Below are 20,963 nucleotides of genomic sequence, written 5' to 3' on the forward strand. Positions count from 1 at the left end.
CACTCAACTGACCCATTAGACTTAGTTTTGATCTTGTATACCCAACGAGATCCAATAGCACGTTTTCCAGGAGGAAGAGGTACTAATTCCCAAGTATTGGTTTTGTGCAATGCAGATAGTTCTTCTGCCATAGCCTGCTGCCAAAGAGGATCAAGAACAATCTCTTTATAGGAAGATGGCTCAGACAAAGTTGACGAGAGGGGTAACGAGGAGGATCAACAATCGCAGGAGGTGGTTGGACAACTGGGGGGACAAGAGGGATGTCACCAAAGAAGAAGCAACAATCAAAGAGAAGAACCAACAAAGAGAGAAGCAACAAATGAAGAAGCATAAGCGAAAGAGAGGATCATTAGCTATACCAAACAATTACAATAAAGAGAGAAACCAAACCAACCAGAAATCATATCAAATAGTCACAATCAAGAGAGAACCAAGCCAACAAACAATCAAACCGAAAAAGGAGCAATAAAAAAAAAGGAGCAACAACCATATCAAAACAAACCCTTAATATATAATATAAAAGCCCAATAACATACTACTTAACATCTCCCCTAAAATTTCCTAAAAGTCACTAGAGAGAGGAGCAATCAAACAAAAGAAGCAACATAGAGAGTGACAACACAAAAGAAAGCAACCAAAGAGATAGGAGAGACGAACAATTAAATTACCAACCAAATCAGCAAAGAACCACAACAATTGAAAGCATGTGAACCAAACCAAAATCAACTCCTTAATACTGATCATAACAAACAAGCAGCAGGGAGAATGCGTTGATCCTCACGAACACTTGTCCCACCAACACAAGCATGAACCTTAACACCAAGGAAATCGCCAAGAGCTCGCATAACCTTCTCAATCTGTTGAGCTAGCTCCCCCGTAGGAGCCAAAACCAAAGCCTAGCACTGAACCAATCCGTAATCGAGCTGCTGCAACAAAATGTTGCTGTCTTCCCAGTTCCCGACTGAGCCTGTTGAATCACATCCAGACCTTTGTAGAAAGGAACAATTCCTCTTTGCTGGATTGCAGAAGGCCCGTAAGCATATATGCCTTGCAGAAGGTTTTCTTGCAGCCCCATTGCATCAAAGCTATCATGGACTTCATCATATGAGGTGAAGAATTCTTGCCCATCACTGGCAAGCAGTTCATTCATCTTAGTGTCATAATGATTAGCATCAAATTGTGATCCTTCTGGAGCCAAACCCGAAGCTTTTGATACAAATACAACATGTATTCTTATACCACTAGAATTTCCTGCCATTGCAACCAGGACGCCACCATCTTCATTGTCATAGACAATTGCAGCTGTGTAGCCCACATTTTGTGCCATTCTATCCTTTTCTTCGAAGCTACACCCCCCTCTAATCATCAAAACAAAAGGTGAACTAACATTCGAAAGTTCTGTACATGATAATCTGATGTTGTGCGAGCCTAATTTCTCCCTTTACAGATGTCGTTTCGCTGATCCGACCGTTGAAGACGAATACCTGAATGATGCGAATCTGTTGTCCAAAAATCATCCCGATCCAACGGTTAACGAATGTGCAATTGATGTTTTTGTGAGACTGATTTAACAAAATCGAGAATATGGTTACTCTTCTCTTTTCTCTTTTGGTGGTTGCCTTTCCTATCAAAATAAACTCTCTCTTCTTTATAGTAGATCCCATAATCAACCAAAACTCTTTGATACCATGTTAACAATGAAAAGAGAAAGAAGAAAGACAACCACACTAGGGTTTCATAACATAGAATAAAATGAACCAAACTATTAATAGGGTTACAATGAGTATATATATAAAAGAATAGAAATGTCTAAAATACCCTTACTACTAATATATAATAACATTATGTAACATTGAGATTTCAAATAGAAATATTGCAATGTTGACTGATGCCAAAATACCACTGCACCAAATATCACTTGTGTTGGAATTAAATATCCATCTTTATGATTTTATGTCTGCAACAGAAATACTTACATCTTCGCAGGATGCATTAAGCAATTTGCAGTATGTTTATATGTCACACTTCAAATATTAATAAAATTCACCGAATAAAAGGATTAAGAAATACTAAAATATTAATCTTTTTTTCTTATAATAATTAATTATTTTCTTGTTTAAAATATGTGAAATCTACTAAAAAAAATAAAAAAATCTCAAATAAAAATAGAAACATCTAAAAATCAGTTCAAGATCAAATAAATCTCAAATATATATATATATATCAGTAGTTCGCGCCTTAGTGGTAAAACAACAACAATTCTAAGTGCTCTTTTTCTTCCCATACTCTCTTTTTTCCAATACTATGTTACTTCTCATCTTCATCAATTCTTGGAAACGCATTATAAAGATCAATTCTTCCGATACTATGTTACTTCTCGTCATCATCAATTCTTCCAATAATATGTTTCTTATCAGCATCGTCATTTCTTGGAAGACATCTTGATAAAAATTAATTGTTCCGATAGTGTCTTTCTTCTAACCATCACAATGTGGAATCTTGGTATACTCCACTCCAACCCAATATGATTTTCCAGTAATTATACGTGGAATCTTGGTATACCCATTTCTTCATTATTCTTGTTTTTTTTTCTTTTGTGCATGCTTATTTTCATACATTTTTATTTCTTGGGTGATCGATTCATATCCTAGAAGTTTGATGGATCTTGACCAATCCATAGTTTGCTACTAAAGTATAAAAACAGGGACCGTAAAACCGGAAAAGAAAAGGGAAGGGAAAGGAAAGAAAGGAGCAATCTTTTTTATTTCTTTATATTTGTATTTGTTGTGCTTGGTTTTGTTTTTGTTTTATTTTATTTTAGATGTAATGTAATAAAAATTTTATAATTTTTGGATAAAAATATTTTTTATTTAAATTATCTGGTCAGACAAAAAATATTTGTATAATTGTAAAAGTAAATTAATTTCGAACAGAAAATAATTTGACATAAAAAAAATTGATGATTTAAAAAACAAAAGCATGTAAAAAAGAAGTTGGTGATTGACAAAAAATAAATAAAATAATAATAAAAAAAATGACCATATTCGAAAGGATGATCAACGAATGAGGACGCAAATAAAAAACATCATCGTGTAATTTGTTTTTAAAGGAAAAATGTATATGGTAATTGCAATGCAAACGTATAATGAATAATGTGATACAAAATTCGTTGAATATAAATAAGATATACACATAAGATATGCATGATTAATTCATTATGCATGACATAAGATGGTTGTTGAGTATATGTAAAATATGAGTAAAGATGTATAAATTATGTGTGACTATTTGAAAAAATGTAAGATACATGCAGATAAATTCTTGTTAATTTTTTTTTTCCCATCCTTCATTTTTCTTATACACCCATATATCTCGCATTCTCGTGTATATATTTCAAGCGTCAAAATATTTAAGATATTTTTTTTTTTATTTTCATATATTTCAAATTCCCATATTTATTATCATAAAATAACATTTTAAAAAACGTTAGAACAAACTACAATGAGACTAAATTTGTTTAGAAAAACGCTAGTCATTCTTGTAATTTAAGACTCTTGTTGGTCACCTTCCAAGAATAATAAATGTCTCAGTTTGAACCGCTTGATCCTTTTTTGTTATCTCTAACTTTTGTATGGACCGCTCTTCCAAGTTTTCAATCCATCGAGATGCTCTAGTTTTTGCCTAGGTCGCCTTTTCAGGTTTTCAACCTAGCGAGCCCAATTTTCTATTATTTTTTTAAGCATAATATTTCTTAACTGCGTCTGAGTTTACTGGAAGTGGAAGCTCATCTCCATCCATTTATGCGAGTATCAGAGCTCCCCCAGAGAAAGCTTTTTCCACAACATATGGTCTTTTGTAGTTCGGAGTCCATTTTCCTCGACAATCCTTTTTTATGGGCAATATTTTCTTTAACACTAAGTCTCCTTCTGGAAACTCTTGAGGACAAACTTTTTTCTCGTAGGCTTTTTTGAGTCTTTTCTGATATAGTTGACCATGACACAGAGCTATCATTCTTTTTTCTTCTATGAGATTTAATTGGTCAAATCTTGATTGAACCCAATCTGCCTCTTCTAGCTTTGTTTCCATCAGGACTCTGATTGATGGAATTTCAACTTCAATGGGAAGCACCACCTCCATTCCATACACCAATGAGAAAGGGATTGCCCCTGTTGAGGTACGAACAAAAGTTCTATAGCCATGTAATGCAAAGGGAAGCATTTCATGCCAATCCTTATATGTCTCCACCATCTTTTGTATAATCTTCTTGATATTCTGATTTGCTGCTTCTACATCCTCATTCATTTTCGGACGATATGGAGAAGAATTATGGTGCTGAATCTTGAAACTATCACATAACTCTTTCATCATTTTGTTGTTCAGATTAGTCGCGTTGTCAGTGATTATCATATTTGGCAAGCCATATCGACAAATCTATTCTCTTTTGATGAATCTGACAACCACACTTCTCGTCACATTGGCATAAGAAGCGGCTTCAACCCATTTTGTGAAATAATCAATAACTACTAAGATAAATCGATGTCCATTTGAAGCCTTAGGCTCGATGAGTCCAATAACATCAATTCCCCACATTGAAAATAGCCATGGTGATGTTAAAACATTCAAAGAGGTGGGTGGTACATGTATTTTATCAGCATAGATTTGACATTTATGACATTTCTTTACGTGATTAAAGCAATCGGATTCCATGGTCAACCAATAGTAGCCTGCCCTTAAGATTTTTCTTGCCATTGCGTGCCCATTTGCATGAGTTTCGAAAGAACCTTTGTGAACCTCTTGGATGATTTTCTCTGCTTCTGCTTTATCCACACATCTGAGGAGAACCATATCATGATTTCTCTTATAAAGCACATCCCCATTTAAAAAGAAGTTCATTGACAACCTCCTTAAAGCCCTTTTGTCGTTCTCTGAAATACCCAATGGATATTCCTTATTCTTAATATATGATTTGATGTCATAAAACTATGGCTTGCCATCATACTCTTCTATTGATAAGCAATATGTAGGTTTATCTCTTTGTTGAATTTTTATGACTGGCACGTTCTAATTATTGCTTATTTTGAACATTGACGACAAAATAGCCAAGGCGTCAGCTAATTGGTTTTCTTCTCGAGGGATATGATGAAAAGTAATCTTCTCAAAGTGTTTTGTCAATTCTTTGATATGGGTGTGATACGAAATCAATTTGGAATCTTGCGTTTCCTACTCTCCTTTCGTTTGATGGATGACCAACAACGAGTCTCCATATACCTCAAAAAATTTAAATTTGATTCAATAGTTGCTTCAATGCCCATAACACATGCCTCATATTCCGCAATATTGTTTGTACAATCAAAACACAACTTAGCCGTAAATGGAGTGAACTGGTTATCTGGGGAAATCAAAATAGCTCCAATTCCATGCCCTAACGCATTAGAGGCACCATCAAAATAGCTCCAATTCCATGCCCTAACACATAAGAGCAGGTTTCTCAAAGATGTACTTAATTGAGTCCATTTTAGACACCAACCAAGTTGTGTGACATAACATGTATTGCCTCAAACGACGAGCAGCCCATGCCAATGCACAACATGTTCGTTCAAGCAGTGAATACCTTGTTTCACAGCTGGTGAACTTCTTGCTCAAATAATAAATAACATGTTCTTTCCTACCAGATTCATTATGCTGCCCCAGTACACAACCCATTGACTCGTCAAGTACTGTTAAGTACGTAATAAGCGGTTTCCCAGGAACATGAGGCACTAGGATGAGAGGTTTTGATAAGTACTGCTTAATCTTTTCGAAAGCTTTTTGACAATTCTCATTCCATTCAACCTTTTGGTCTTTGCGCAACAATTTGAAAATCGGCTCGCATGTAGCGGTGAGATGCGATATAAACCTCGCAATGCAATTCAATCTACCCAAAAAACCACAAACTTCTTTTTCCGTGTGTGGAGCCGACATTTCTTGTATTACTCTTGCTTTATCTGGGTGTACTTCTATCCCTTTTTGCAATGTGGGGTTGTTATGTTGTTAGGAGAAGACTTTCTTGTAAGGTCAAGGTGGTTAGTTCCTTATTCAAAATGGGATCGTCAGGTTGTTAGGAGAACACTTGGCTTGTAAGGTGAAGGTGGTTAGTTACTTCTTCAATTTGGGGTTGTTATGTTGTTAGAAGAAGACTTGACTTATAAGGTCAAAGTGGTTAGTTCCTCAAAAGTATGTGGTTGTCAGGCTGTTTGGGAAGACGGGCTTGAAGGGTCAAGTGTTTTCTAATTCATGGTAATTAAATTTATGGATTAAAGTCTTCTGAATGAGGGGACTGAATGTAGCCAAGTTAGAGGTGAATCAAGATAAATCTATGTGTCAAATTATTTATGCTTTCATTGCTTTCTACCTATGAATCCAATTTCTTCTTATACAAGTAATTCATAAAAACCAATCAACCTTCATCAAATTAGCAAAAAATTATCAACTTTGTCAAACACAATTCAACCCTCCTTCTCGTGTTTGCACCTTCAATTGGCATCAGAGCTTGGTCTCAAGGCTGAGCACTTTAGTAGCCTTAGAACATGTTTCATTTTCACAACTTTTAGCTTTCTATTTCAAATTTTTCCTATGGGATTTGGTGAACGTCTACTCAAAAGCATCATCCTTATCTTGTGAAGAATCCAATTTCTCCTCATCAAACATATCCGCTCAATTTTTATTAAAAATACCAAGACCCTTCTGAATTGAGGAGGTCAAATTATCCTCCACCACTTTGACATGCACACATTGAGGATCCATTTGAGTTTCCTTCACAAACTCAACATTATCTATTTGCAACTTACAATTCTGACTTTGAGACCAACTGTCCACGACCAGGCTCATGTGATGATGCAAATTTTGAGTTAGGGTCGTATTACCCAATAAAGGATTACTATCAGTACAAGCACTTGCAGGGACATTATTGACGCCACCAAGGGCATTTTGTTTAGGTTGTTCAAAATGCAAAGTCGTATTATCGATTTCTTTTCTAGCTACGTTAGCTGCTTTATCACCGGGAGGTATGTCCTTTGAATTTCCATCCTTTGGCGCTTCATAAACCACCAAATCCTTTCATTTGTCCACAATCTTCTTTGGGACATGATTTGGTTTCGGTGTAGGGGGCTTCTGCACCTCCCTTTTTTTGACAGTGTCCAACATCATGCTTATGTTACAACATATATTGCAAAAAGATAGAAAATTTTCTTACTCAATACCAATAAAAAAAGCATAGTGTTCCCTTTCAATAGGAACTTGATTACAATGGCATAATCAAAATCAATATAAAAAATAACTCTAGCGTAGTGCCCAAAGTTTTAATCCTCTGATTTTTCTTGTGGTACTATCAAGATATATTGGAATCTTGATATTTCCATCAACGAAGAATAGAATTTTGGGCCTCCAATACTTCTGTGGAAGATTAGTAATATGAATCCAACACTAAAAAGAAGTTTGTGTCTTAGATAAAGGATTAAAGTATTTCTTCCATGGAAATAACTGTAATGAAATGGGCTTCAATTGACAAGAAGGAAAAGAACAACTCTTCGTGATGTTCAAAAACTCGTAGTATTATTTTCCAAGGGAAACCACTCCCCAACGTCCGACCAAATTAGCTAAAGAAGATAACTTGCTCTTCAAATCATTAATCGTTAGAGATTTCTCACTCTTGGCAAGGATGATCTACCATGTAGATGGTTCTTGTAGACTGTAAGACATGCGATGTACTCTTCTTCAGGTATACGAATGGAGACCTCATCACCCTTAGTACATGATTTTTAGTAGTGTTGTTGATGAAAGCAACACTATTTTGCTGTACCGACCCGTGTAAAGCTTCGATGAGGAAACACATGATTTTTTTAGTAGTGTTTTTGATTATGGAAGCCTTGGCATTAATGTTTTGCTATACTGTTGGCGTTGTTGTTATTGACAAAACTGATCAAATATGTCTCATTCATTGCTCTGATGTTTGATGTGCATGTTGTGTAGAAAGTGTGAGTTAGAAGTCTCAGATTGCTTAAAAAAGTGATAGTTGAACAACAAGTGAGAGGACCCGTAAGTCCATTGTCTTAAGGTTTTGGGTTAAAATATGATATTCAATTCACTTGTGTGATTGCTCTTTACTTAAAAAACAAATTCAAAACGCTATTTTTCCACTTGACATATGGGTAGATTAAAAACAACGAGGGATATATGTATTAAACAAAAACGAGTAAACCACAAATTGCATCTCTAACTTTGAATGACACTCTCAATTAAGTCTTTGAGGTTATGATAGTAAGTGATTACAAGATAGTTTAATAAAATAAATAACATTTTTTAAATATTCATAATATTCGTGACATAATTGAGAATGTTCTGCAAAGTTAAAAGACTAATTTGATGAATTTCAAAAAAGAAAAAAAAAAATATTATAAGGCCAAGCCTACTATATACAAGTATTTTAAATAAGAAATTTTACATTTTGATTCATAGAAAATTATAGATCCCATTTTTCATAAACCCTTAACGATGGCCACAAGATGCTTCTGTGCCAGAACGGCATCGTTGCGAACTCCAATTCATTTTCGGTGGATGTGGGAGAGTGATCGATTGTCGCCGCCTCCGGAAGCAAACAAGAAGATGAACCATTACATTACAGGAAGTCATTGACTTTAGGTATACTTCTATGCCTTCATCATACTATATTGTAATTTAAATTAATTTACTGACTAATTAATTTGGAGATGAACCATTACATTACAAGAAATGTCACACTAAAATATTGACAACTCTTCATCATATGCATATTTTTCACTATTTTTAGTTTTATTTTTCGTGATCATTAATTAATTTAAGGAGTTAATTGATATATTTTGTTGATTCTAGTTCTTGGATTTGATAAAATGTTTATGTTCTTATTTCCTTGATTACATTGTTTCTTTGTTGTAGTGCAGTCTTGAATTTTAGTGAGAAATTAACATGACCTATGTAGAGTATTTCAACCATATATGTAGTTGTAAATATCCAATTAGAGTCAAACCAAGTGAAAATAAGGTCAAAGATCCATAACTACAACTTTCAAGAAGCCACAAGAACCAAATTCAGACTCAAAAGAGGAGAAAAATGTAGTAAATGTCAGACAATAAATGATGTGCGCCTGAAGTGCAAAACCTACGCATGGGGCGCATTTCTGCATCACTTGAATTTGTCCAAATGCACTTGAAGAGCAAATCATGCGCCTATGGTGCGTGGCACGCATTAGAATGCATAAAAACATGTTTTTTTTTCTTCTCACTTTCTAGGCATCTTTTTGACATTTGGGAAGTTTGGAGACTTGTGCTCTAGCAGAGAAACTCAGAGATGACTGTTTCTAACACCATTGAAGGAGTTTTATCAAGAATCATTCATGAAATTTTCCTATAATTCTTCTATAATCCCTACCTTTTTTTACCTATTTCATTAGTAACTAAACTATATTTGTTAGGGGTGAGTGAAACAAGATGGAACCCTTATTTGTCTAATTTCATTTTTGATTATATTAATAAGTTTATGAAATTGTTTTTCTCATCTTTTTCTTAATGCTTTTTATATCTTGTTCAACTTTAAAATGTTTTACGATTCGTATTTTAAAATGAAAGTGGAGTTATATTATTTGAGAAGATTTTATTTTGTTCTGTAAGATAATAAATAGCACCAGAAGTTCACACACACTATTGTGAAGTCTTAGGTTTGAACTCAACATATGATGTCTAACCTAATAATTTCAGTCTTGTTAGTTGAGTTAAGACATAAACACTGAGAGAATTTTAATCGATACGTTTGATGTGAGCATATATATATATATATATTCTATTTTCATTGAGGAATATTTGTATTTTTAAGGGATGTGTGTTTTGTAAATGTGGCAAATGTTAATTTTCTTCTTGAGGTGAGTTGTGATATCTTTTATTTAATTTACATCTCTATAGATGCTTTTTATGGAGTTTTTTTTGTTTCATCATCGAGATACTATTTTAGAGTAATTTATCAATTTTAATGCACTACTAATTATTAGAATTACATTAAGATTCAAAACATTTTTTTTTATCTATTCATCTACTTGGTTTCACGGATGACTTATTCTTCTTTGGTTTCTGATTTTCAGATGCGAAAGCTAGAAGGTCATAGTGAAAGAATACCAACTCTAACATGGAATGAAAATATTTTAGCTTTGGGAAGCCACGACAAATCTATAATCAACCATGATAATAACTAAATTTAAATTTCTTGATGTTTTATTTATGAATACATTAATCTAATGACAAAATAAAAAGCCATGACAATAACATAACATTTTGTTGTATTATATGATGTTCTTGTTTGTAGTTAGAGCAAGAAGTAATGTGACTTTTCAAGTAAATGGACACAAATAAGACGTAACGTGATTTCTTTCATAGTTACAAAAGACACTTTACTAGATTTACTATTATTTTTGAAGATTGTAGACATATTTTTTCTTCTCAATTTTCAAACTTTCTTATTGAATTTATTGGGAGACAAGACAATGAAATAATTTATACTCTAACTCAAATGATCGCATCTCGAACTAATTTCCATGTTTTTTTTATTGATATCCCGAATTGTATTCAACATATTGGGTCCGTTTATTTAAGATTTTTAAAATGTAATTTTGACTTTATATCTTTAAAAATAATTTCTATTAGAATTTACTTAAAATTTGTAGAAGTTGTTTTAAACTTATTTATTACTAATTAAAAAATAATAATAATTTTGACATTCATTATTAGAGATTTTAATATGATAAAATTATTTTTTAAAAAAAGGTATCTTTCAAAAATTATTTTTACAAAGAGCTTCTCAAAATAACTTTTCATTTTAATATTTTTTTGAAATTTTATTATCTAAAAATTATGTAGCAAATTGATGAAATACTTAAAATTATATTTTAAGATAAATTATTTAAACTAATTATCATTTAAAATTTTATTTTTTAAATTCTTTAAAAAAAATATTATAACGAAAATTTAAAATACTCAAAAAATAATTTAAAAATACTCTTTTTAGTCATTCAAATGTCTTTGGACATAGCGAACATACTCTCTCCCTCCCTCCTCGCCCTTTTTGGGCTGCAACTGAAATTGTAGCATGTGTCATCTCTCCTTCCTATGGGACCTCAAATTAAATTGTGAATGTCACCACAACAAAGTAGTAAACCTTTTTCTTTTCTTACATATCCATAAGGTAGTAGCTATTACCTCCACCATCACAACTTTTTTAATTTATTTTTTGTCAAACTTATTTTTAGAAAATCCAAAAAGAGTTATTCAGATAGTTTTTTGTTTTTAGGACTAAGCTTGTGATAGCCTGTACTTTTTGGAACACTTCACAGTGTCAACATGGACGAGGGAGTGGTCTTTGTCTCTATCGCTTTCATTTTTCCATTTCTAACTCTCATCATCGAATTCACGAGACATGAACATGAAGAGGTGCATATGTATTTTGTTCACCATATCACCCATCAATTTCAATATCTTTTTACTTTTGAATATTGAGTTTTTATTTATATAGTTTTGATATGAAAAAGTCAAAAAGTTTCACCAATTTTAAAAAAAAAGTATGTTAGTATATCCTTATATACTCCAAAAGTGAAGTATTAGATCTATCTATTTATTCCTCTAGATATATAGATGATCTTTATTCCTTCTCTCCCAACACAAGTTCTCGCATCACCAACACACCAAATAAAATGTAATTTTCAAAAGACATTTAAACTCCATATTTAAGAGGAATTATTTTCTATAGATGAACTCAATTTTACACGATTTTCTTTATAAATTTACAATCTTGATTTGCAATTATGAAATGTTAAATCCCACTAGATTTTATTTTTCCCAACAATCATTCTCTCCCAAAAATGCCAATTACAATCAAAAACTTTAAATTTTCCAAATCAAACAAGTAGATTGAAAGGATTATAAAATCAAATCAAAGCCATAGTGGATTCGTGGATTAATACATTATTTATGTAAATTTTTGAAAAAGCAATAGTTATATTTTGTCTAATATAATTTGTCTTAATTATTAATTTTGTGTTAATAATTTTATATATATTCTATCATATTTTTTCATTATACTCTTAATATTATTAATATTGATTTGGACTATTGAAATTCTTTTTAAGTATTGTTTATAGTATTTTCTTATTTGATACTTACAAGTTATGACATAAAATTGTCAATAATTGTAGTTTTTTTAATATAGATTTTTATAAATATCATGTTTTTAGGTTTTTAATACAAAATAGTCTATTTATTTATTTATTTATTTATCTTTTATGGTATGTTGGTTAGTCTGTTTAATTATAGTTCAAATGAGTTTGTCTCAAATTAACATATCAAAACTTGTTATTATTCGCAGACGGATTAGCTCAATCTATTTAATGTGCGAGTTTATGTAAAAATGATTAAACAAAGCGAATTACACCCTCGTACACAAATCTAGGTACACTATATATGGACCTCAAAAGAATAGTCTAACGAGAGACTTATATATAAGTAAAAAATATGTGGTATTTACTAAAAATTGTAGCAATGATTTAAATAACGGTCATAGTTAAATCATAATACTTGGTGTTACATAGAATCATGATCAAATGCTATTGATGTGTCTTCAATCCCAACTATATTGTATTCAAAAAGACATCGAAAATCTTGATGTCAGACTAAAAATCAATCGCAAACCTTTTTAAAACTTTGATAATAGATTTTTTATTGATGATTTAATTAACGTTCTGTCTGTAATGACTTATTCGAATTAATCTATTGATACAAACATTTGTAAAATCGTTTGAGAGGACTTATAATTATAGCTTTTGACATTTTGTAAGTTATTTATAGCTTATTTTTATAAAATCTCAAAGATAGTTTATGAAATCAATTAATAACTTATATATAAAACAATATGATTTTATTTTAAGAGTTTGACTTCCAAGAAATACAAAACAATTTGATTTCCCAAACGTATTCTTAAACTAAACATGAGATTTGAACGATTTTCCAAATGTATTCTCAAACTGAACATTGAAGATTTCATAAACAGAAACCAATTCTAACTTGATATAAACATTGTTCAACACACATTTACATTAGTAATGTATCAAAATACAACTTTGGTTTCATGTTACATCTTAAGAAGCCAACAACATTTATTCATAATTACCAGACATAGCAGATCATAGTTTGAACTTAACACACTACTAATTTTTTCTTTCTAAAAGTCAACAGGTAAAACTCATACACTGAATACGGAGAAGTAGAAGATTGCATATTTAAATATGCGTCCTAACGTATCAAATGTCCTCGAAATCTTTTCACGTTGAGTTGTACTTATTGAAACTAACACACTACTTTCAAATACAACTTAATAATTCCTACTTGAATGGTTATTTCGTTCACAAATTTTACAATATTTTTATCAGAACTTCCACCCTCATCAACATAATTCTTAACCAAATTCTTCCATTTGATAGAATTCTTCTTTAATTCATTTTCCTTTTCACTCTCCATTACTTCCCCTATACAATCTACAATTGTTTCTCTTCTAACTATCCCTTTCTCATCATCACCAATAGCTTTAACTCCAAGTTTCCACACATCAACAATAAACTTTGCATTAGTAATTTGATTTGTCCAAATTGGCATAGTAATCACATATACTCCTAAACTCAAAGCTTCCACTGTTGAATTCCAACCACAATGTATCACAAAACAACCAACACTCTCATGTTCTAATACTTGTAGTTGGCTCAAGAGGAGAAGAAGTTATATGTTAAACTTGAAATAATGATGAGCAAAATAATAATTTCACCATATTTGTTGGTGACTTTTCCACGCAAGTAAGAAAGATCTTTGTGTTTCTTTATATCCTCAACTAAAAATGCATTAGAATCCATATGTGTGATTAATGATTAATTAAGCTTAACCAATCTCAAGAGAGAGGTCACCATCTAATCTAATATAAAAACTACTCAACAAAAGAAAGCAATAAAGGAAATAAAAGCTCCGTTAGTGGAGTTGATTCTTTTAACTATTTGGAATTGGATAATTCTTTCTTGCCTATATTTCATCAATGCAGCCACATAATTCTCCTGAATATTTTAGAGACGATGTTTTAATTTTAAAAATTGAATTTATAATAAATAAAAAATTTAAATATAATTTTGATCTTTTATCGTTTATAAAAGGTGTATTTTAATCTTTTTATCATAATTATTTTAAATAACTATAAAATTATTGTTGTCATCAACTATTGAGAACAAATTTTGGATGTAAAATTAAGTGTGCAATTTTAATAAGGATGATGTAAAAATACAATAAACTCTGATAAATACAACGGTAACATTACATATGTTTCAAATAATGCAAGATTTTTTTTTTTTCAAGTGCAAGTCTATTATTAAGTTAAATTGATGATAAAAAAAATATATATATTATTTTGAAAGCATTTTGACAATTGTTAGAAGATACTCTAATCACTGCATGTGCGTTATAACTTTTATTGTGATTGTGACAAATTTTAAAATACATCACTTATAAAAGACAAATTATTAAAATGTCAAAATAAAGATAAATGATTAAAACGAATATTAGGTAAAAAATAAAAGGTCAATATTATATTTGAGCCTAAAAAGAAACATTAAATATTCAAAAAGAATCATTCTTTATTTAAGTTGTAAATAATCTCATAAACTTATAAATGACATAAAAAAGACAGAAAAAACTTGTAAATAATATCAAAAAATATGATTTTATTTATTATTGTTCTTTTTTATGTCAAAAAATATGATTCTGTTTCTGTATTCTAGATTTTTTTTTTAACTCTATATATTATAGTGTATAGTGAATTTTTCTCTCTTAGTATTTTTTGGAGTCCTATAGTACTCTTAATTAAAAAGAAATTTGAGACCCTATGTTTTTTGTATACTCAGCACAGGCCAAGGTCATCCTAATATGCATATAGTAAATGAAAATTTGCTCTAATTGCTAAAGAATAACAATTTAGAAAGGAGTAAGTCTTTCATAGTTACAAGATCAAATGTATAGTGCTCTGAACAACATAGTAAAGGAAACATAGAACACAAAAAAGCATGGAAAATGAAACAAAAAACCATGTAACACACTGTCTAGTGATTCCATATCCATTACAAGGCCACATAAACCCAATGCTTCAATTTTCCAAACGTTTAATCCAAAAAGGAATCAAAATCACACTTGCAAACACCATTTCAATTTCCAACACAATCAACAACAATGACAATCTCAATTCCAATTTCCAATTCGAAATCATCTCATATGGTTTCGACCAAGTTGGAATTTCATCATCACAAAAAAAACATAGAATCATACAAAAAAACATTCTGGAAAATTATTGGACCACAAACACTTTCACAACTTCTTCACAAACTTCAAAGCTCAAACAACCCTGTTCATTGTTTACATTATATCCTTGTTTTTATGATATTACAAGTGAAATATTTGTGCTTCTTTACGGATACACGTTGTTACTATAATTTTCTTTCAGATAATAGTTAAAGAAAATCAATTAAAAGATAATCTCTTATTTATACTATAAATAAAAGATTTAATTTATTATCAGGGGAAACAAAATTATCAGAAGAAACCAAATAAGGAATGAAATTGTCATAGAAAACGAAAATATCAAATTAAATGAAATTATCAGAGGAAATGAAAAATATAAGAGGAAACAAATTTATTAAAAAGAATAAAATTATAAAAAAAAAAAAAGAACTTATTAAAGAAAATAAAATTATTAGAGAAAATATAATTATCTAACAAAACAAATTATCAAAAGAAAAAAAATTATCAGGGAAAACAAATTATCTAGTAAACGAAAGAGCTGTCATTGAAACGAAGAAAAGTTTAAATTGTAGACAAATGTCAACAATCTTGATTTACTAAATAATAATTTACAGAACATTTATATATATATATATATATATTAAATAAACTCTTCAAGATTCTGGAAAGTTAAGTTGAATGAAAATCCAACTGGATACGTTTTGAATTTATGTGGAAAACTACTGTTTTCATTGTGACCAAAGAAGTGACTGCCATTTTTGGAAAACAACCCACGGTGGCCCTGCGAAAGCAACCCTTCCTGTAGAACACCAGTGCCATCAATAATTGTTCCTTTTTATTATTATCCACTAAATCACCAATTTAGAATCTAAGATTCAAACTTTTACGGATATTAATCTACAATTTCAAATTTGTGTAATAATAAATATTTCCATCACATTGAAATACCTGAAATATTTTTCATTACCCAACATATTTTTCCTCCAAAATTTAAATAGTCATAGATTCCAAAATTCTTAAATCTGAAAAAACATTATGAATTTCTAAGCAATTAATTAAACACAATTACAAAACCAATTCTTACATGTATGTTTTTTTTTTATGGAAACCAATTTCTATATTCAAAATATGTATATAATTTTTTTAGATTCTTCTGAACATCAAACGTTCTATTTGAAAACCACCGTTAATTGAATTACATTTGTATATATACAAAGTTTAATGTGTGAGCCAGAGGTAGCAAAAACACTATTAATAACAATTTTCAAAAGTTTGATAAAAAAAAGGTAGAATAGGAGAGTACTGAGATAACAATGCCCATTGTAGAGGGTTCTAATGTATATTTAGAAATTTTGGAATGTAGAGGTTTTTAACATTAACATTTCAATTTTTTTTCTTTATATATTCATTTCAGAATAGTAAATAGTTAAAAACAATAATTATACAAAATATTCTTCGTTAACCTTTTTCGTAGGAAGTCTATGGTATGGTTATGCCTTTATGTCAAATTAAAGTAGACCAAATTTTTTAAAGTGACCCAAAATTGGGCCTTAAATTTTTTATTTTGACATGACTTATTTCTTCTCCTTAACCACTATTTTTGTTGGAGAAATTATTGGCCACGCAAAATAAATCATTTTTTAATCGAATTTCCTCTATATACAAGAGAAAATAATTGAATTTTTCATTTTTTGTGTGAGGTGTGTTTGTGTGTATTTTACCACTCTAGTCAGTTACATATTAATATTTAATTGACATTATTTAATTTACTAAACCATATTATTGTTTTACATATTTGAAGAGGTAAATTACATAACCTTCTCATTCTCGAAACAACTAGTTAGTATTTTGAAGATGATATAAAAGGTGAATAGGACTAGAGGAGAAGAAGAAGAAAGATCAATCACACAAATTTGACTTAGAATAATGTAGTTGAATTAATTATTATCTATGATACTATGTTACATTTATTGGCAGAACTATTGATAGGAAAAAATATATAAAAGTATAATAAGGAAATTACATTGATAATGAAAATGATAATAACATCAAGATTTATAATAAACTTATATAATCAACAATTATAGCTAACAATTGTAACTAGATTAACAAGTTACCTACACTTTGTTTTAAATGAAGAAGGTATTATTAGATAAAATAAGGACGAAAGTTATAAAATCAAGGACGGGACCATGTTGTGTGTAGAGTTGGCAATGGTCTACATTTGATTTTGAAAAAAAAAAAATTATTTTAATTACTTAATATATTAAAAAATATATATTATAAATTGTCTCAACTATATTTTATTTTATGTTTTTTAATATGTAAATATTTTTATAATAATTTTTAAATGTATAAAAATTATAAAAATAAATTTAAATATGTCTTGAACTAGTCATTTTGATATTTAACTATATGTTTAGTTAATTAATTTAGTCTTAATTTTTTCACTAATAATTTTAATCTATAAAAATTGTTAATAAAAGAGATATTTAAAATTATATTTATAATTTTAATAAATTTAGATACTATAGCATTACTTGCAAAAGAAATTAAAAGAATATATCTCTCTACTCGAAACTTCCTAATTCACCCCTCTATAAAATATAGGTTTATTCTATATATATTATTTTTTCTTACTTTAAAAATCATCTTTGTCAAAAACTCTTCTTAAATACTAGTATTATCTATTCCTTGCACCTTATAGCCACACTCTTGGTTTAACTAAGCAACACTCTATAGTTCATTCAACTAATCATCTAAGAAAAATGGCAAATGAAGAAACAAAACCAACAATAAGATTTGGAATCCTTGGTTGTGCAGAGATAGCTAAAAAAGTTTCAAGAGCCATAAACCTCTCACCAAACGCAACTATCTATGCTATTGGAAGTCGCTCTTTAGAAAAAGCAAAAACATTCGCAGCTTGCAACGGTTTTCCAACCGTTGCAAAAGTATATGGCTCATACGACGAGGTTTTAGATGACCCCGACGTTGATGCCTTATACGTGCCACTTCCGACTAGCTTACACCTTCGATGGGCGATTCTTGCAGCTCAAAAGAAGAAACACTTGTTGCTTGAGAAGCCAGTGGCTCTTAATGTTGGTGAACTTGATAAGATATTGGAAGCTTGTGAATCTAATGGTTTGCAATACATGGATGCTACTATGTGGATGCATCATCCTAGGACTAATAAAATGTTTCAGTTTATGTCGGATCCTAATCTCTTTGGTCGTCTTCAATCGGTATATTAATCTATCCTTCATTAATTTCTCATGTTTAATAATTTTTGTCGAGTCAAGAAAGCAACTTGTGTTTATGTAGTTTTATAGCAAATTCTAAATTGGGCCATGTTCACCAAAAACCAATACATAAAAACACATCTTCAATATAAGATGGAATAAATTCAAAAATTCAAAGATTATTCTTTTTGGTTTTAATCTTTGTAAAAATACTTTTTTAATTCTTAAAAAAAATACACATCTTACTTTTGATCTTTGGTATTTTGTTTTTAATTTTTTGTAAAATTTATTCATATTAGAATTGGTTTATAATATGCAAAATATTAATTTTTTTTTTATATGGGTGCACAAATCTTTAAAGATATATAATGGAACGAGGAAGTATGATTTGTGTCTGACACCAAAGGATATCATTGTTGGAAAAAGATTTAGTCCTGGAAACGATTATCTATACTCTCAACTTTCTAATTCACTTTTGTTTTTCAAATGATTATGCTGAAGAATTAATTATGTCATTTAACTATAGATTCCTTAACTACTTCGAAGAGTGTTAAGTACACTATAGATGTTATACTATTGAACTAGATTCATAAAATAAAGTAAATTGATAAAAAATAGTATTTGAAAAACTAATTTTAACGACCTTAAATCATTGCCTAGAGACATGTAGTTGTGATTAGTTAATTACGTGAGTAGTGTGTAATAACTTTTTTATTTGAGGGAGTTCGTAGTGTCCCACGATCGACTTATTTTTCTACTTCTTCAGCTTGTCGCATTGACAATATTTGTGTGCATTTTTTCCTCCTCGTGTGCCTCTGTGAGCGTAACTTTCAAATTATCATGTTTTGTCTCAATTTTAGACCTTTAAGATCCTTGTGGACTATAGTAACCCTAAGAAATACTCGACTAACTCATATTCGTGTACTTACCGCACACCCAATTTTCAGTCAGCTAAGAGTCATTTGACTACTCCTAAATTCGACTGTTTGTTATTCTCAACTAACAAATTATTTATTTTTAAATATAAACAGATATATATGATTATAGTAAATTACTCTTATTTTATCAAATTATACTATTATTATCATCATCATCAATGAGTGTAAGTTTTGATGCTTCATAGGTTTTGTGTTGTTAATTACACAACACCTTGCTTAATTACAGGTACATGCAACATTTTCATACGGAGTGAATCAACATTTTCTAGAAAACGACATTCGTGTGAAGCCAGATCTTGATGCATTAGGAACTCTTGGTGATACTGGTTGGTATTGTGTTAGAGCAATTTTATGGGCTGCAAATTACGAATTACCCAAAACAGCAAAAGCTTTACGCAAACCAACGTTCAACGAAAAAGGTGTCATTTTATCTTGTGAGGCTTCTCTGTTATGGGAAGATGACAGAGTAGCAACTTTCTATTGTTCCTTTTTATCAGACATGTCAATGGATATAACAGTTATGGGGACAAAAGGGTCATTGCGAGTTCATGATTATGTTATTCCTAATGAAGAAAAAGAGGCTTTTTTTCACACAAATTCAAATTCTTATTTTGGTGAACTTTCTACTGGTTGGGCTCCTAAACCAAATGAATGTATAGTTAAAACAGATATTCCACAAGAAGCACTTATGGTTAAGGAATTTGCAAATTTGGTTGGAGGAATTAAGTTTGGTGATTCAAAACCTGAGAATAAGTGGTCAATTATTAGTAGGAAAACACAGGTTGTTATTGATGCTGTCAAAGCTTCAATTGATAATGGTCTTCAGCCTGTTCATATTCTTTATTAGGTCATTTTAGTTTTTGAAGTGTTTCAATTTTCATTTTCCAAATAATGATGGAGTAAATTATGATTTTGAGTTCTGAAATTGTAAGTGTTTGTTGATCTTATAGCATTTTGATTGACATAGACAATTTTAAAGAGCAACTTGATATTTTGTAATTTCAGACGTCAAATTTACATATATTTATAATTGTAAAACTCAAAATGGTGATTTATGTAATTTTAGTTTATCTGATTTTACTGATTTATAAAATTGGTCTCCTGTTTTAAAAGTGTGAGATGTTTTAAACAATGTGAGATATGATACGAAAATGTAAAATGATTAACACCTATTAAATTGGAATAAAATGCACTAAAAACTTAGTTTTCAACTTCGAATTTTTTTTTATATATTTAATTTAATTAATAATATATAAATAATTAATGAATTTAGATGGTATTATATCATAGAATTGTATCCCACATCATTAAAAATATGTCAATTCTATATATTTTATTTCAAAAATCTAAGAGAATGACTAAAATTGTCGACTTTTAAAATAGAAGAACTATTTACATGAATTAATAAT

At 30.1% G+C, this 20,963-nt stretch overlaps 3 protein-coding genes across 3 annotated transcripts; 1 reads left to right on the plus strand and 2 right to left on the minus strand.

The window, feature by feature from the left end:
* Positions 1-740: 740 nt before the first annotated feature.
* On the minus strand, positions 741-1,327 carry LOC101496151 (eukaryotic initiation factor 4A-13-like). Its single transcript, XM_073365177.1, has 2 exons — positions 944-1,327; positions 741-896 (listed from the first exon to the last, which is right to left on the minus strand). The coding sequence occupies exons 1-2, from the start codon at positions 1,325-1,327 to the stop codon at positions 741-743; spliced, it is 540 nt and encodes a 179-aa protein (XP_073221278.1).
* A 12,067-nt stretch (positions 1,328-13,394) lies between these two features.
* Positions 13,395-13,951, minus strand: LOC140919322 (UDP glycosyltransferase 9-like). Its single transcript, XM_073365178.1, has 2 exons — positions 13,867-13,951; positions 13,395-13,735 (listed from the first exon to the last, which is right to left on the minus strand). Exons 1-2 carry the CDS (start codon positions 13,949-13,951, stop codon positions 13,395-13,397), a joined length of 426 nt encoding a protein of 141 aa, XP_073221279.1.
* A 4,068-nt stretch (positions 13,952-18,019) lies between these two features.
* LOC101493266 (uncharacterized oxidoreductase At4g09670-like) lies at positions 18,020-20,629 on the plus strand. Its single transcript, XM_004489685.4, has 2 exons — positions 18,020-18,619; positions 19,781-20,629. Exons 1-2 carry the CDS (start codon positions 18,146-18,148, stop codon positions 20,399-20,401), a joined length of 1,095 nt encoding a protein of 364 aa, XP_004489742.1. The 5' UTR covers positions 18,020-18,145; the 3' UTR covers positions 20,402-20,629.
* Positions 20,630-20,963: the final 334 nt, after the last annotated feature.

The sequence above is a fragment of the Cicer arietinum genome, chromosome 2, assembly GCF_000331145.2.
Source record: "Cicer arietinum cultivar CDC Frontier isolate Library 1 chromosome 2, Cicar.CDCFrontier_v2.0, whole genome shotgun sequence".
NCBI classification, from domain to species: Eukaryota; Viridiplantae; Streptophyta; class Magnoliopsida; order Fabales; family Fabaceae; genus Cicer; species Cicer arietinum.

What these genes read in the sequence shown, in the direction of transcription:
- LOC101496151 (XM_073365177.1), bottom strand. Translation starts at nt 1,327, where the DNA reads ATGGCACAAAATGTGGGCTACACAGCTGCAATTGTCTATGACAATGAA. An exon ending in AGTCGGGAACTGGGAAGACA is followed by an intron (nt 897 to 943) that starts GCAACATTTTGT and finishes GTTCAGTGCTAG; the next exon opens with GCTTTGGTTTTGGCTCCTAC.
- LOC101493266 (XM_004489685.4), top strand. Translation starts at nt 18,146, where the DNA reads ATGGCAAATGAAGAAACAAAACCAACAATAAGATTTGGAATCCTTGGT. An exon ending in TCTTTGGTCGTCTTCAATCG is followed by an intron (nt 18,620 to 19,780) that starts GTATATTAATCT and finishes GCTTAATTACAG; the next exon opens with GTACATGCAACATTTTCATA.
- LOC140919322 (XM_073365178.1), bottom strand. Translation starts at nt 13,951, where the DNA reads ATGGATTCTAATGCATTTTTAGTTGAGGATATAAAGAAACACAAAGAT. An exon ending in AAAAGTCACCAACAAATATG is followed by an intron (nt 13,736 to 13,866) that starts GTGAAATTATTA and finishes GGAATTCAACAG; the next exon opens with TGGAAGCTTTGAGTTTAGGA.